Source organism: Drosophila busckii, chromosome 3R (genome assembly GCF_011750605.1).
Source record: "Drosophila busckii strain San Diego stock center, stock number 13000-0081.31 chromosome 3R, ASM1175060v1, whole genome shotgun sequence".
NCBI lineage: Eukaryota > Metazoa > Arthropoda > Insecta > Diptera > Drosophilidae > Drosophila > Drosophila busckii.
In genome coordinates, this window is record NC_046607.1 from 18,325,537 (window position 1) to 18,340,118 (window position 14,582).

At 42.1% G+C, this 14,582-nt stretch overlaps 1 protein-coding gene across 2 annotated transcripts; it reads left to right on the plus strand.

The window, feature by feature from the left end:
- The first annotated feature begins 4,579 nt into the window (after positions 1-4,579).
- LOC108604828 lies at positions 4,580-5,672 on the plus strand. 2 transcript variants are annotated; one of them, XM_033294138.1, is made up of 2 exons: positions 4,580-4,875; positions 4,912-5,672. In XM_033294138.1, exons 1-2 carry the CDS (start codon positions 4,587-4,589, stop codon positions 5,634-5,636), a joined length of 1,014 nt encoding a protein of 337 aa, XP_033150029.1. In that variant the 5' UTR covers positions 4,580-4,586; the 3' UTR covers positions 5,637-5,672. The 2 variants fall into 2 exon arrangements, with proteins under 2 accessions (XP_033150029.1, XP_017849930.2); XM_017994441.2 differs by having other exon boundaries at positions 4,580-5,672.
- Positions 5,673-14,582: the final 8,910 nt, after the last annotated feature.

The window sequence follows — 14,582 nt, forward strand, 5'->3', positions numbered from 1 at the left end:
TAATGCGCTGAAGCTTGAGCTATGTTAAATAGCAGAGTTAGCTTAACAGTAACAGCAGCAACGTTTATTAAAGTGCTGAGTTCAACGAATTAATGAGCTGAAACCTTGCTAATGTTAATTAACAGACTTCACCTTAGCAGCTTAACAGTAACAGCAGCTTAACAGTCTCAGCGATCGCTGCTTAAAGCGCTGCTCACTGAGCATTTAAATTTAATTTAAAGCAGTTTTGCTAGCAGCCAAGCGTTAAACTTTATCAAATATTAAAATACGCTTAAGCCAGTACAAATATTTTTCTCCCTGTGTACAGCTTTTGTTTGCCAACTTTTTACCTTGGCAGCAGCAGCAGTCTGCTTGCAATTTCTCTTGCACAAATATATATGTGCGTATTTTTTGCATATTTTCAGTTTCGATTCGTAAATAAAATTGCAATATCCTTTAAGCAGTATCCGCTTGCTGCTTACAGCTTCAAAATGCGGAAATAACAATGCGCCAAGAGCATTTACAAGAGGCAACGCACATAAGCTGAAGCAACTGTTGTTAACAATGTTGCCTTAGCAGGTTTCCTCTTGTGGTCGTTCGCTTAAACTTTTACTTTTGCTTCAAGTATGCCAAGGCCAGGTTGCTGCTGCTGCTATAATCAATGGCCAAATATATGGGCAGCAATAAGTGTCCGCTTGGAAACAAAACACAGATACATTAAACGCAGCGACAGGCGCACGAAACAGGCGCAATTAATAAGCAAACGTTATGCCAACTGTCGGCTATTGCTATCTCGCTCAGCTCTGATGCCGCAGTGCTACTAACTAATTTGGAAGCGTGTCAAAAACTGCGCACAGCACTAAGTAACTTGGCTCGGCACACACTTGCAGCAGGACTTTGAGAGCTTGTCAGAGTTGGCGGCTGTTGGCGCCACTGAACCATTTTGCTAATTGTCTGCATTTGTCAAGCGCAGTGGAAATGGAAAACAGTGTAAAGAAAACGCGCATAAAATTTATAACAATTGTTTTACAATTTTCAATGAGTGCGCGCAGCACAAGTTGGAGACACTTGTAGTTTTTTTTTTTTCAGCTAGTGCGGCGCCAAATTTTATTTAATATTGTGCAAATTAGGGCGAGCGAGTTCCAAGTATTTAAGCCAATTGGCAAAAATACTTAACAGTCCACGCTGATTTATGCTGCAGCATTTTATTTTTTTGCTGCGCACCCTCACAGCAGTAAATTTGTCACGTGTGTGTGTAATTTGCAGTTAGTTTAATAAATTTTATACTGCGCCACATGCGTGTGCAGCAAAGAGAGAGAGAGAGAGAAAAAAAAAACAAAAGTTTATGTGTGCGTGTCACAAAACTTTTAATTTGTTGTTTGGCAAAAGAAATCGAGTTATAAATTCTACGTTGCAGTCAGCCGCGCTGCAGCTGCATGTGTGTGTGTGTGTGTGTAGGCGTTCAAAGCCATTAAGTGATAATTGTATTGGTAGCCATTGCACTGGCTGCAAATGCATTAATCACGCTTAGTCGCCCCAGTTGTGTCATGGCCATGGCAATTAATGCAAAGTAGCCAAGATGGCTGCAGTCTTAGCTGCTCTAGCTGCTGCTGCTGCTGCTGGCTTAGCGACTATAACAATTATTTTGTAAATTTTTATTCGCGCATAGTGCAGTTTCCGTTTTTGCGTAAACAAATTGCGCTATAGCCAAGACGACCAAGCGTTGGGGCTATAACAATAGTGAGCACGCATTAGCGCTGGGGGCAGCAAAAACAATAATAAAAAATAAAAAACGGAAACAGGATGCAATAAAATTTGCAGCAACTGGCTGGCAGTGCACGAAGTAAGACGTGCCGAGACGATAACGATAACGATAAGCATAATAATGAGTGTGTGTGTGTGTGTGTGAGCCGCAGTTTAAGCCATAAACTACGCAGCATTAGCTACAACTTAGACAAAAGTATGCGCCAATGCTGCGTATGCTTAATTTATGCAGCTCGTGCAGCTTGTCACAGAGTGTGTCCCTCCCAGTCTTAAGCTTATCACTCACAGATGTCAGTCACACACACACACGTACACACACCTATGGCTGTGTCGCATTTTCAATACGTTTGGAGCACATGTAAATGTGAAATGTGACACTTGCTAGTTATTTTGTGCAAACAAACAACAAGGATTATGCAAATGAAGTCGAAAATGTTTTGAAATTCATAAACATTTAATATTTCATGGGCTCGCTTGGAACATTCAGGCAGCAGCCAGCCAGAGAGAGAGAGAGAGATTGAGAGAGAGAAAAACAATTGCCAACAACAAATGCAAATTGCAACTGCTGTTGTTTGCTAGTTTTGCTGCTCTGAGTAGCAATGAATATCAAAGTGATTTTGTTGCCCATGCACCCCAGTTGACAAACGGTGCGTATGTGTATTGCTAATCAGCACTTGGCTTGGCCTGTTGTGTGCTTTGGCCTTGGCTAAATTCAATACAAGTGACAGCCAGAGCTGCCATTCACGCAATTAAGTAACTTGGCTCAAATGACACTAAAGCTTTTATCTGATTATCCTCGTCGCCGAAAAGGACACAAATGTGCGCGCTGACATAACAAAGCAAAAACAATGCCCAAAAAAACGAACAGCTGAGTCCAGAGCTCAGTTTAGCCGCAGCACAGCGCAGCTGGCAAATAGTCATAGCGACAGCAAAGCCCTAAGAGCCAAAGCCAAAGCGAAAGCAAAACACACAGCGAGCGAGCGAACAATAGAAAGCTCAAAAAAATAACCAAAAGCCAAAGGGCAACCAAATGCGAAAGCAGCTGGTGCTGCTCTAGAGTTAGAAAAGCGCATTATATGCGCGCTGGGCACTCAAATGGTTACAACTTGCTTTGTTATTTCGATTTTACTTGCCTTCGACTTTTGATTGCTGCTCTGCACCTTGCTTTGGGTTATAAATATGAGCAGAGAACGAGGCGCCTCTCAAGATATACACACGTATACTTAATTAAAGTCATTTCCTGTGGCCGGCTCGTGTCCGTGTCCGTGTCCGTGTCCGTGTCCCTGACGCTGTGTGTGTGGACACAAGTTCAAATTAAATTTTCAAAGGGGCTGTGAAGCAAGTAAATAAGCTGCGAGCACAACCCAGAGAAAAATAAGAAAATAAGTGCGACATTAAAGTTGAAAGCAAGCAACAGCGAGATACACTTTGCAGTAGGCTGGTTATATCTAATTTAAATAAAGCTTGTGTTAGTTTCACTTTTGCAAAACGCATTTAAAATGTAGCTCATAATATTTTCAGCAATGTTGCTAATGCAGCAATTACTGCTGCTAATTTATTAGGGAATTATCATAAAATAGCATAAACAACTAATAAATATCAATCAGCTTGAATATTGTAGTAGTTTGTTTAATTAAACTCGCGTCGTTCGCTTTGGCACGTTCAGTTTATTTTGCAATTAGTCAAGCAGTAACGATCTGTTAAGTATAACAGCCTATGTTAATATTGCTTACAGCTTATGTTAAGCTCAAGCAGCAACGATCTGTTATACTTACAGCCTATGTTATTATTGTCTACAGCTGCTGTTAAAGTCTGTACTGAACCACTTTGAGTTCCACTACCTTAGCTCTTCCAATTGACTCAGCTTAAGCTTAAGCTCGCTTTTTTTTGTTTTCTTCGCAAGCAAAGTGTATGAAAATAGCAGCGCAATGACCTCCACACACACAGCCACGCTTGGGGAATTTGCGCTTGCACATGTGTGTGCGACCTTAAGGCAAAAAGGGGTTAAGAGCCAGCGACGGCATCGTGTGGCCATTAACATGAAATTTTTAACAACTGCGTGGTGTAAGCATCTCTCGCCTTTGCCAATCCGCGTGGTTAACAACAAGCTTTGTTCTTGTTATTATTGTTGTTGTAGTTATTGTTCTTGTAGTTCACTGTGCTGTGATTGCGGCATAAGCAGCGCCGTAGCTGGAAACAGGAGCTGCCTTTGTCTACGATATTCAATGGTACGTCTTCTACTTCTCGTTTTTCGCTCGTTTGCTTTTTAACGCTATCTCTTTGTTATTTTCGGACTGGGCAGCAGCAGCTTTATGCTTAAGCCCTGCACCCAGGTCGTTCCCATTTAAAGCCGACGCGTATGTCCTTGCGGCATATCCTTTGCATTGTTTGTGCTATAAATACTCAAAGCTGTAGCTGCAAGACAGCAACAGCTTAAACTACAACAACAGCCGCAGCCGCAGCTCGAGCAACGGCAGCAATGCTGCTTATCCTGTTGCCTGCGCCATTGGGCGCCAGCGCACAGGATGCTTTGCTTATTTATTGCATTTTTATGTGAAATAAACGATTTGAAATTGGCTACGTAAAACATTAATTTTATTGTGGCGCTGTGAAATTGAGCTGTGCAACAAAAGCAACAACAACAACAACAGCAGCAGCAGCAGCAGCAACTGTCACAAACACTTTTAGATTAAGTCGTTGAAGCTGCAGCCAATTGGATTGGATACAGCAGTTGGCTGCGGGCTTAATTGATTACGCTACGGCTAATGCATTGGCTACAGCAGCAGCTGCTGGGCAGCAATCTTAGCAGTCTTGGAGTCATTGTGAATAGCTAGACTGACGTAATGAGTACGTTATACCAACAATTATTGCTGCTGCTGCTGCTAGCGCTGCTGCTTGTTAGCCGCCCAGTGAAGGCTCAAGAGTTACCTGACGGGCCAGTTGGCCAGTCGGATGGAGCGACAAGTGCAGTGGCGAATGGAGCGACAAGTGCAGCGGCTGATGGAGTGACAAGTGCAACTGCAGCTGACGCGACAACAGGAGCGACAACTGAAGCTGAATCTGCAACGACAACTGGAGCGGCGGATGAAGTGGCAACTAAAGCGGCGGATGGAGCGGCATCTGGCGCGGCAGATGAATCGACAACTGCAGCGGCATCTGGCGCGGCAGATGAATCGACAACTGCAGCGGCATCTGGCGCGGCAGATGAATCGACAACTGCAGCGGCATCTGGCGCGGCAGATGATGCGACACCTGAAGCAGCGGCCGCTGGATCAGTTACATGTGCGCCCGATGAAATGATGTCGGAGACCAAGGGCTGCGTTAATCGCGATGCATTTATCAAGGGCCAGCTGCTGGGCACCTGGGATAACAATGATCTTAAGGATGTAAAAAAAGGTGCAGGCATTTCACGCAACGGCGAGTGCAAAGAGAATGAGACACTGACAGCCATGGGCTGTGCGCCGGACAAGAAGCCGCTGCGTGCCAACAAATGGGAGCGTGCGCATGTGGTCGCCAGTCATTTGTACGGGAATCGCGTGTATAAGCATGGCGAGGGCAATCCCGATGCCGTCGAGGACAGCAGTCTGCCCAAGCCAAAGCATCGCAAGCCCACCTCAGATGAGAAGACACTGATGATGCAGCGCCAGCTGGCAAAGAAGAATCGAGATGGCGATCGCGTTATAGGACACAATCGGCCGCGCGACTATGTCTATCTGCCTGGTCGACTGCTCAAGGGCGCACGCAAGTGTCGTCCGTATGAAGTGCTGGGACGCAAGTCACGCTGCATACGCAAAAAAGGACCCACTGGCACTTATAAGCACAATGAGCACAAGTTTGGGCTGCAGAAGCGACATCGCCATGAGGCGCACAAAGCTGAGCAAACTGAGAGCTGAAAATAAAATATAAGCCCAACTGCTTGTCAAATTTAGTTGTTAATCCTGGCTAACTAATTTAATCAAAGGCTGCGTTGTAAAATTTGTGGACAAGGCACATTTAAGTTTATGCGCAATTTCTTGGCATTGACAGCAAATTGGTTTTGGCCTCAAGACACTTGCTCTAAGCCCCAAGCCCTGAGGCAACTTTCAAATGTGAAACGTGCCGCAATAGCCTGCAGGACTCGGTGATATGATATGCTTATAAATGAGCTCGGCTATTTTATAATAGCATGTGGCAAGGCTTATGAATGTAAGAGCATAATTAAGCGGATTTTCGCCTCTGGGCCACTTTCAAAAGCAGCGCGCACACACACACACACACAAACAAACAAACTGCCGCTGAGGCTGAGCTGAGCGGGTTATGTGATTGCCGCTACGGTTTGTTGGGCAGCTGTAAAATGGATGGCTTTGACATGCTAATTAGTTAACGTTAACCCACACACACACGCATACAGCACACACACACGTGTACACAGTTAACCGGCAGCTATAGAGACAAGTGTTTTAGCATAGAACAAAACCCAAATTATTAGCGACGTTTGTTTGAGCGCCCCAAGCAGCAGCAGCAGCAGCTACACATATTACGCATACGTCGCGTTAGCTGGCAGCCTAAAGGCGCAGCGCTGCGCTACGCTACGCTACGCTTAAGTGCCAGGCAAACCGACACTCGACAAACTCGACATTCGAAACATGATGAATAGTTTTGCAATAATTACATTACTTGGCTGTTTCATGCTTGCGCTGGCTAAAAGAAAGTCACACGTGGCTGCTCCTGCGGCAATTCAATGTGTCTGTGTGTGTGTGTGTGTGTGTGTGTAGCTAACCATCAATATGAGCAGGCAGCTGCTTGTGCTTTCAAGTGTAACATTAATCATATTCAGTGTTAATTAGCAATTAATAACAGTTTTGAAACTGTAAATTTTCGTCGCCTGCCTGCTTGGACAGCCTCCTAAGCCTTGAGAGAGCACCTCTAGCCATTTACTATAAATTATAAACATGCATATATTGCCATAGCGCGCCATATCGATTGCTCTCTACTTAAAGCCTAAAGCGACCCCATAGGGTCGAGACTGTCTGTTCTAGAGTCTGGCTTGTCAATTGAAACATTTCAATAAAAGTTGCAAATCCAGTCAGTATGGCAAAGCAATATTGCAATTGTCAGCGCAACTGTGTTTCGCAGGGAATAGAAATCGCATTGCAGCGCACACAGCTTGTCAGTGTGAAATCGATTGTATGAAATATTGAAATCGAATGTCAAAATGCAGCAAGCGATTTGTCTGTGTGTATATTTGAATTCGCGTTGCCGTCAACAGCTGGCGCATCCGTCTGACAATAAATTGAAAAGCCTTTATGCAGCTACAGCAGCAGCAGCTAACACAGCAACTGCCAAATTTCTTGCACACAAGTTTATTTGTCAAGCGAGGCAGCATATGCCATAAATTTGCTTTTGCCGAAAGTTAAAAATTAAATTTCTATATATCAAAAGATAAATAAGCTGCACACTAATGCGTTAAATTGTTTGACTAATGACATCAATTAGTAAATCGTTCGTTTGATCGCAGCCAGCTGCTTTAAATAAAATAGTATATAGCTTAAGCTAAGCTAATTTAATACGCTGTCTGTCTAGCTGTCTGCTTGTGTGTGTGTGTGTGTGGCATACAAATAAATTTATATCCGTTGCTAAAATTAGACACAGAGCTTAGCTGATTTGATTTTGTCATCAATTGCATATAGATTGAGCCAAATGTTTGCCTAAAGCATTTAGTTTAGTTTGCGCTAACTTAACATTTATGTTATCTGTTATGTTATGTTTAACATAGTGTATTGGGTTACATATGTAGTTTGATTTCTATGAATTTGAGCCAATTAAAGTTTGCATTTTATATTAGTTTCAAAAGCTTGAAGCAAATGTTGCTTAAGAATTTAGTAAAGATTTTATTTCGCTATTGATTTTAAACTTGGCAGATTAGCGTGCTATTCACTCAAAAATAAATTAACATTATATGTTTATATGCTATGTTATGCTTAACAGACTGTATTCAGTTACATAGCGCGTTTTTTACGAATTTAAACTTCATTGCCAATTAGTTTTGACTCTCTAGCAAATACTAAAGCAAATTAATTGAATATAAATGTTGCTGATTGTGCAAATTAGTGTGTACCTAACTCTACACTAACTTAACATGAAATGTTATTGAATTACATAGTTCGATTTCTACGAATTTAAACTTCATTGCCAATTAGTTTTGACTTTATAGCAGCTTCAAATGCTAAAGCGAATTAATTGCATATAAATTGAGCAAATGTTGCTGATTGAGCAAATTAGTGTGTTACTCAATCATCACTACATAAGCATAGAAATGTTATTTTAACATAACACAAAGTATTCAATTAATAGCTAAGAATTCTTTCTTTTCTTTGAATTTGAACTTCATTGCCAATTAGAGTTTTCATTTTATATCAGTTCAAATAATTGAATTTATATTAAGCAAATGTTGCTGCTTGAGCAATGAATTAGTCTAGTTATTGATTTTCAACTTAACATAAAATATTAATTTAACATAGCACAAAGTATTCAATTACATAGCTCGATTTCTTTGCATTTCAAACTCTTCATTGCCAATTGGTTTTGACTCTATATCAGTTTCAAATGCTGAGGCAAATTAATTTCAGTGCCATGACAACTGTTGTAGTTGCAACATTGAACTGAAGCATATGCATGCCACTCCATTGCAATTTATGCGTAAATACAGCAGTGGCTGGCAAAAAAAAAAACAAAAAACTTCAAGTGCAGAGCACTTTAACAGCTTGACGCATTGTTAGCCCAAAAAGCAAGCAAGTGGGGCGTGTGTATGCCTGTGTGTGTGTATGACACTTATTTGATTTACGCAGTCACTTGACACTGCAAGTGGCAATTAAAATGTATAAAAATATACAGCGGAAGCTGAAATGCGCTGCGCATTTACCTGTCGTGCTACATCAGTGTCAAGTGGCATTAAAAATGTTGCCACCTTTACAAGGCTCGAACATGCGAAGCAATTGATGTGCAACATGCATGCAGCTGATTTCGCATAATTGTTAGCCCCAACAACTGTCAATTGCAATCATTTGCGCACTGGCTTAAATTATTTGTCAATTAACTGCCGCGAAAAGTTGCTCACTTATCAAAAAATACACACACATGCATTTATTATATATGTGTGTTTGTTTGTAAATTTTATTTGTTTATTTTTGCGTGTAATTAAGCTTGCGCACTGTTTATAAATTGATTTAACATAATGTGTGCGCGGCCAACGTTGTTGCTGTCAATCAACTAATATTATTACAACATTGACACACAGCTGAGATTTGCGGCCATTTTTTTTGCGTTATAACAACAAAATAAAATAATAAAGCAATCAATTAACGATCATATGTAATTACATAAACAGTTTGTTTATGCTGCAAATGCAGCTGACATTAAATTTAAGTGCACAAAGAATTGCTTGGGACATGGGACAATTGTTTATAAGAACAAGCTCATAAAAGTTACGCATACGCCATGTGCGCTCAATTGACACAGACAATGCGAGTACCTTACACACGCAGCAGCAGCAGCAGCAGCATTTTGTAGTTGACTGTCGCCTAATAGACGCACACACAGACAATGTCCAGTGTGTGGGGCGTTAGATTGTTGATGATTTTGATGTTTGTGTCATTCGAAAGCGTTATGCGTGACGAAACGGAAGCTGTTAAAAGGCAGCTTGAAATGAGGCCAAAAGCAGGCGTCGCATAGACTTGCTTAGCAGTGGTGTCGTCCTGGTTGGCGGCCCAACCATGCAGCGGCGCTCGCCATGGCACATTAAGAAGTAGTCGCACTCTTTGTGGTTGTAAATTCAGCTATTTTATGTGCATTTTGTTACGCGCTGCCAACTGTCGGAACTGCCTTTGGCCCATCCGGCCATGCGTTTGGGCCACGCCCAGCAAATATTTCCGCAGTGAGAGCGAGAGCAACAACAACAAGTGTACATTATTCTAATTAGATGCGAGCGCCAGCCAAATGAGACAACTAAAACATAATACATTTTAATTGAATTAAACAACTGTCATTGCGTCATTTGTTTGTAATTTTAATTTGTCAGCGCAGCGCAGCGCAGCACAGAGTACAAATATTTGCATAAGCATTATTTATTAGCATAATTTGTTAACAAAATATTAAGCACATAATTGGATAAAAGTGACCACAACATATTCTATGCAGTGTCTGCGCATAAAAAATGTGTCAAATACATCAAAATCTTTGAGGCTAGCTGTGCAAACAGCCAAGCCAAGCCAACCAAAATACTCCTGAGCTCAAGTCCTCGCTCTCTCTCTCTCTCTCTCTGAAGTGAAATGTGTATATCATTTGGATTGATTGCTGGGGCGAAGGCAAACAGTGCCAATGCCAAAGCCAGTGGCCCAAGCAGCAGCAGCTTCTTTTGTTTGTTTGTGGCCATCGATTTCCTTTCAAGACACACACACACTCTCTATGCGTGTGTGTGTGTAGTGTACCGGATATGTTTTGTGAGCAAAACGGAAGGTGGCATTGCCGGGCTAGCTGACGCCATCAGTTTGGGAGTTGGAAGCGTTGTCACACTCGGTTTGTTGACACGTGCAGGGGCGTAAATGAGTTATGAAATGCTCTCGCTCTCTCTCTCTCTCTCTAGTGCTGCTGCTGCTGCACATGCTTAGCTTAGTAGTGGCTTTTGTTCTTCTAGTTGCGTAGCCGCCCCGTTGACAAAATGCTTCATAAATCATGGACTTTACCTTTTAAATAAAGTGTCTGCAAATTCAAGCATTAATAGAGTTGCCCAAAAACAATTAATTATGTGGCACGTTTTTAATGAGTGGACACAAATTATATTATAGGCTACACTGAGCGTAATTTCTGTTAAATTGTTTGTCAGCTGTAAATTTTTGCAGTGCAGCATAAACTTTCGACTTTAAGCTGACAATTTGGCAATGCTACAAAACAATGCAACACACACACACACAGACACACACACATGCTGACATGTAAAGCCGGCATACTAAAACTGGCGAGCACTTGAAACGCGGCGGCAGCAGCCCCCAAGACAGAGCCAAGAAGATGTCGACGAAGTGCAAAGCGCTTCAAACGATTTTCCGCAAAGTTGACTGCCTCTTGCAGTGGAAGGTGTTTTCGTAGTAGTAGTCGCCTTCTATGTGTGTGTGTGTGTGTGTGTGCATGTTTATGGCCACAACAGCGCTGTCAGCTGAAGCAGAAGAACCAGTGTGGAGCAGCAGCAGCGCCTAAAATACAATTTTCGCCTTTAGGTATTTCACGCCAGCCCAAAAATATGCGAGCGCATGTTAGACAGGCGTGGGCGCAAGGAGAGAGATCACTGAGGTCTCGAGCTCCAGCCAACTTCACACTCAATGGCGGCAAATTTTTGGCAACAAACTTCGGTTAACGCCGTCGAAGAAAAAGCAGCGGCGGCGGCTGCTGAACTAGCCAAGCAGCAAGTTACGGAAATATATGCGAGCTCTGCGCTTTCTATGCTATATACATATATATGTATAGGTGTGTGTGTGTGTGCATGTGTGTGTGTGTAGCGCTGGCGTCTGCAAATTTATTGCCTGGGGAAGAATATCTTTAGCCAGAGCCAGAGTTGGAGCCATAGCATTGGCCTGTCTTACTTTTTTGTTTGCTACGCGCGGCGCTGCAACATGTCGCAAAGTTGTCGAAGCGTTGGCGACAGCAGCGGCTCAGCAGCGGGAATAGAGTTTTTATATTTTTTGCCTGAGGAGTGCAAAAACTCAAAGTCGAATATGTTTTAGTCGTACAACTGTGCTGACAGTTGTGTAAAATATACGCGCGCTCATAATTTATATCAGTTTTGTTAACTCAACGTGACTGCGTCGCGTTGCGCCCCAAGGGCTCCCCTCAAGCATTGACATAGACCTGGCGCTGGGGTCAACTCGAGCTGCTGTCTGCACGTAGTTGCAATTAGCTAAATGACAGCGCACCGAACGAATACTTGGCGTATACGCAATATTCTTAACTTTAGTTTAAAGCCACAAATTGTTGTCGTCGCATGTTTAATTAAAAAAATCAAATAAAACTAAAGCACAAATTGAGTGCCTAAGCCCCGCAGCCCCCTCTCTAAGCTACAGCTCATGCATATTAATCCCAATTGAGAGCTTAAATGCTCTAATCCCAATATGTATGCCTTAACCACAAAAACCGCAACAGTTACGCACACACACACACACAAATGTCTGATGTGCCATTTGCCATGCATATGAGTTGTTCAAGTCAAAACCAAACCCCAACTGCATGGAAAATTTTGTGTCTTTTGGGTTTTTGGGGCCTCAATTTGTCCAAGAGCAATTTTGTTTTTTTCGGTTTAGCTAACCCTTGACATAACCCATAACCAATTGGCCAAGACTAACAGCTCCCAGTGTGCGTCTGTCAGCCAGCCAACCACAAAACAAATTATTTTAATTAGCCAGCTACTCGGAATTTTGCTTGTGTGGTCACCTGTTCATGCTCGAAGCTGCTTCTGCTGCTGCTGCAATCAACTGAGAAACTCAATCAAGAGTCGCACTCTTTGGCATGCGATGGCAAAAAAAAAAAATGTTGATTAAGATTGGCAGCCAGCAATCTTATATAAAGACGCAGAAGTAGCTGCAGCAACTACGCTGAACAACAACAACAAAAGGCTATAAATCTCATTATACTTTCTTTAATTTCACATTTCCGTGCTGCACAACAATGAGCTGAGCTGTTGTTGCTCTGCGCTGCGCTTCTTACTTATAATTATTATTATTGTGATAAATTTCAATTAAATAAAAATCAAATTAAATTGTGTGCGCAGTGCTGAGTTCCATTGATGTCTGGCGAGATGGCGATGCACATAATTAAAAAGCTCAATGCGCTGATTTTTATTGATGCATCAACAGCAACAACAACAGAGCGCATGACGTTGCAGACATTTCTTTTGCTTTTTCTTATGATGCAACTGGGCAAACGTTTGGGTTAATTACTACACTTAATGGCATAGTCAGCAGCTACACACACACACACACACACACACATAGTATGCGTTTATATAAGTTTGAAGTATTTGCGTTTGTATATTGACAGTTTGCGTAGCTGCAGTCAATTTGATTTCGATTTGCAATCAGCTGAAGAGCAAGCGAACAGTTCTTGCTCCATAGCCGAGGCTGGGGTCGGGGCTGGGGGCCAAGCACACTTTTTGTCATGTTGTCGTTTTCGTTTGCGTTTTTCATTTCTAGTCCTCAGCAACTCAATTCGTATTTGATTTGATTGCATGCATTTTCACCCCCACCCACACACCCCTTGAAAACGAGCGACCAGTATGATGATGATGCTTTGTCAGTTGCAACAATTTAGTGCATTTTACATTGTTTGTTATGTCAGTATCGTAGCTCTTGTTGTTGCTGCTGCTGCTGCTGCTGCTGCTGTTGTCGCTCTTTGGGGAGCACATAATTTGACCCAACCGATTTTACAGCCCCCGCTCAGCGCCTCGTACGTCTGCCTTTCATGCTATGCAAACAAAGTTGATATTATCCAAAGAGCAATTAATTTTTGATTGCACTTTAAGCAACTGTGTCTCACGCTTACACACACACAAAGCTTACAGTTTGGCTCGCTTCTTCTCAACGTACTTTGTAATTTGGATTGCCGAGCTTTGGACGCTGCTCTGCAAACTTTTCCATTCGACAAAAGCGCCACATTATAGCCGGAAATTAACTCGTCTCACACACAAAATACACAGAAATCGCCTAAAGCTGCTTTATGGCCAAACTCATTTCCAATAAAACTCATCATTAGCATTGACTATTGAACAGCTCAAGCCAATGTACAACTCTAATATTGCTTAATTTGTTTCATTAATTTACAATTTATTGTGAACTTCTTTGTTCTAACATAAGCTGCGCTTTAGTTATTTTTATATTCACTTTATGTGCATGCAACAGTTAAACCCTTGAAACGCAGCTTACGTTTTTTTATTTTATGCAAAGCGCACAAGTGATAAATTAGCCGCGCAGCAACGTTGACGTAACACGCTGCGTATGATTTATATAAGCAAAAGCTGAGCGATAAGACAAAGCAATTGCAGCTTTGAGTATTAAAATTGTTAACATAACTTAATCAGCTTACGCTTTTGTTAATACAATTAATCGATTGCAAATGGTTTTAGCTTGCTAAACTAAATATTTATGTTTAAAAGTTGTGATTTAAATAAAACAATAGCAAGCAGCATTGTCTGTTAAGCGCACAAAACAATAAAACTTTGTTTAATAAAAAAAAAGGCAAAGCCAAAGACAACAAAAGGAAGCGCAAAAAACTGTTAAATGCAAACCAAAATTAAATCCTTTTGAATATGCAAGCGTAACAGATTGACGGACTGAGTTGCTTAGAAAGAGATAGAGCGAGAGAGAGAGAGAGAGAGAGAGAGAGTGCGAAGTGCTGAGTGCGGAGTGGGTGACGCGAAAAGTGTTTGGCTGCTGTCGACTGCAGTGTTGGCTGTGGCTTGGCTGCTTTAACTAAATTGCGGTGTTGGTGGCCTGTCTGTGATTCACTCTTGGCATGTGTGTGTGTGTGCGTTTGCCACGCCTGGCGCACAAACACTCAAGCAATTAAAAGTAAAAATTCTGCTAACTTTTCGCATTAGTTTTGTGTTGTTGATGCACACGAAAGAGAGAGAGAGCGAGAAGTTGCTGCTGCTGCGGTGACTGAAATTAGCAGCAGCAGCTAATGCGCTGCAGCTGCACCTGTGTATGCGTGTGTGTGTGTGTGTGCTTTACTGCTTTACTGTGTGTAATGTGGCGCATCAGTGATAAGTGTCACGGTTTGCCATTGAGCAGCTTTGGCTGTAGCTAAGCTCACATTCAAGT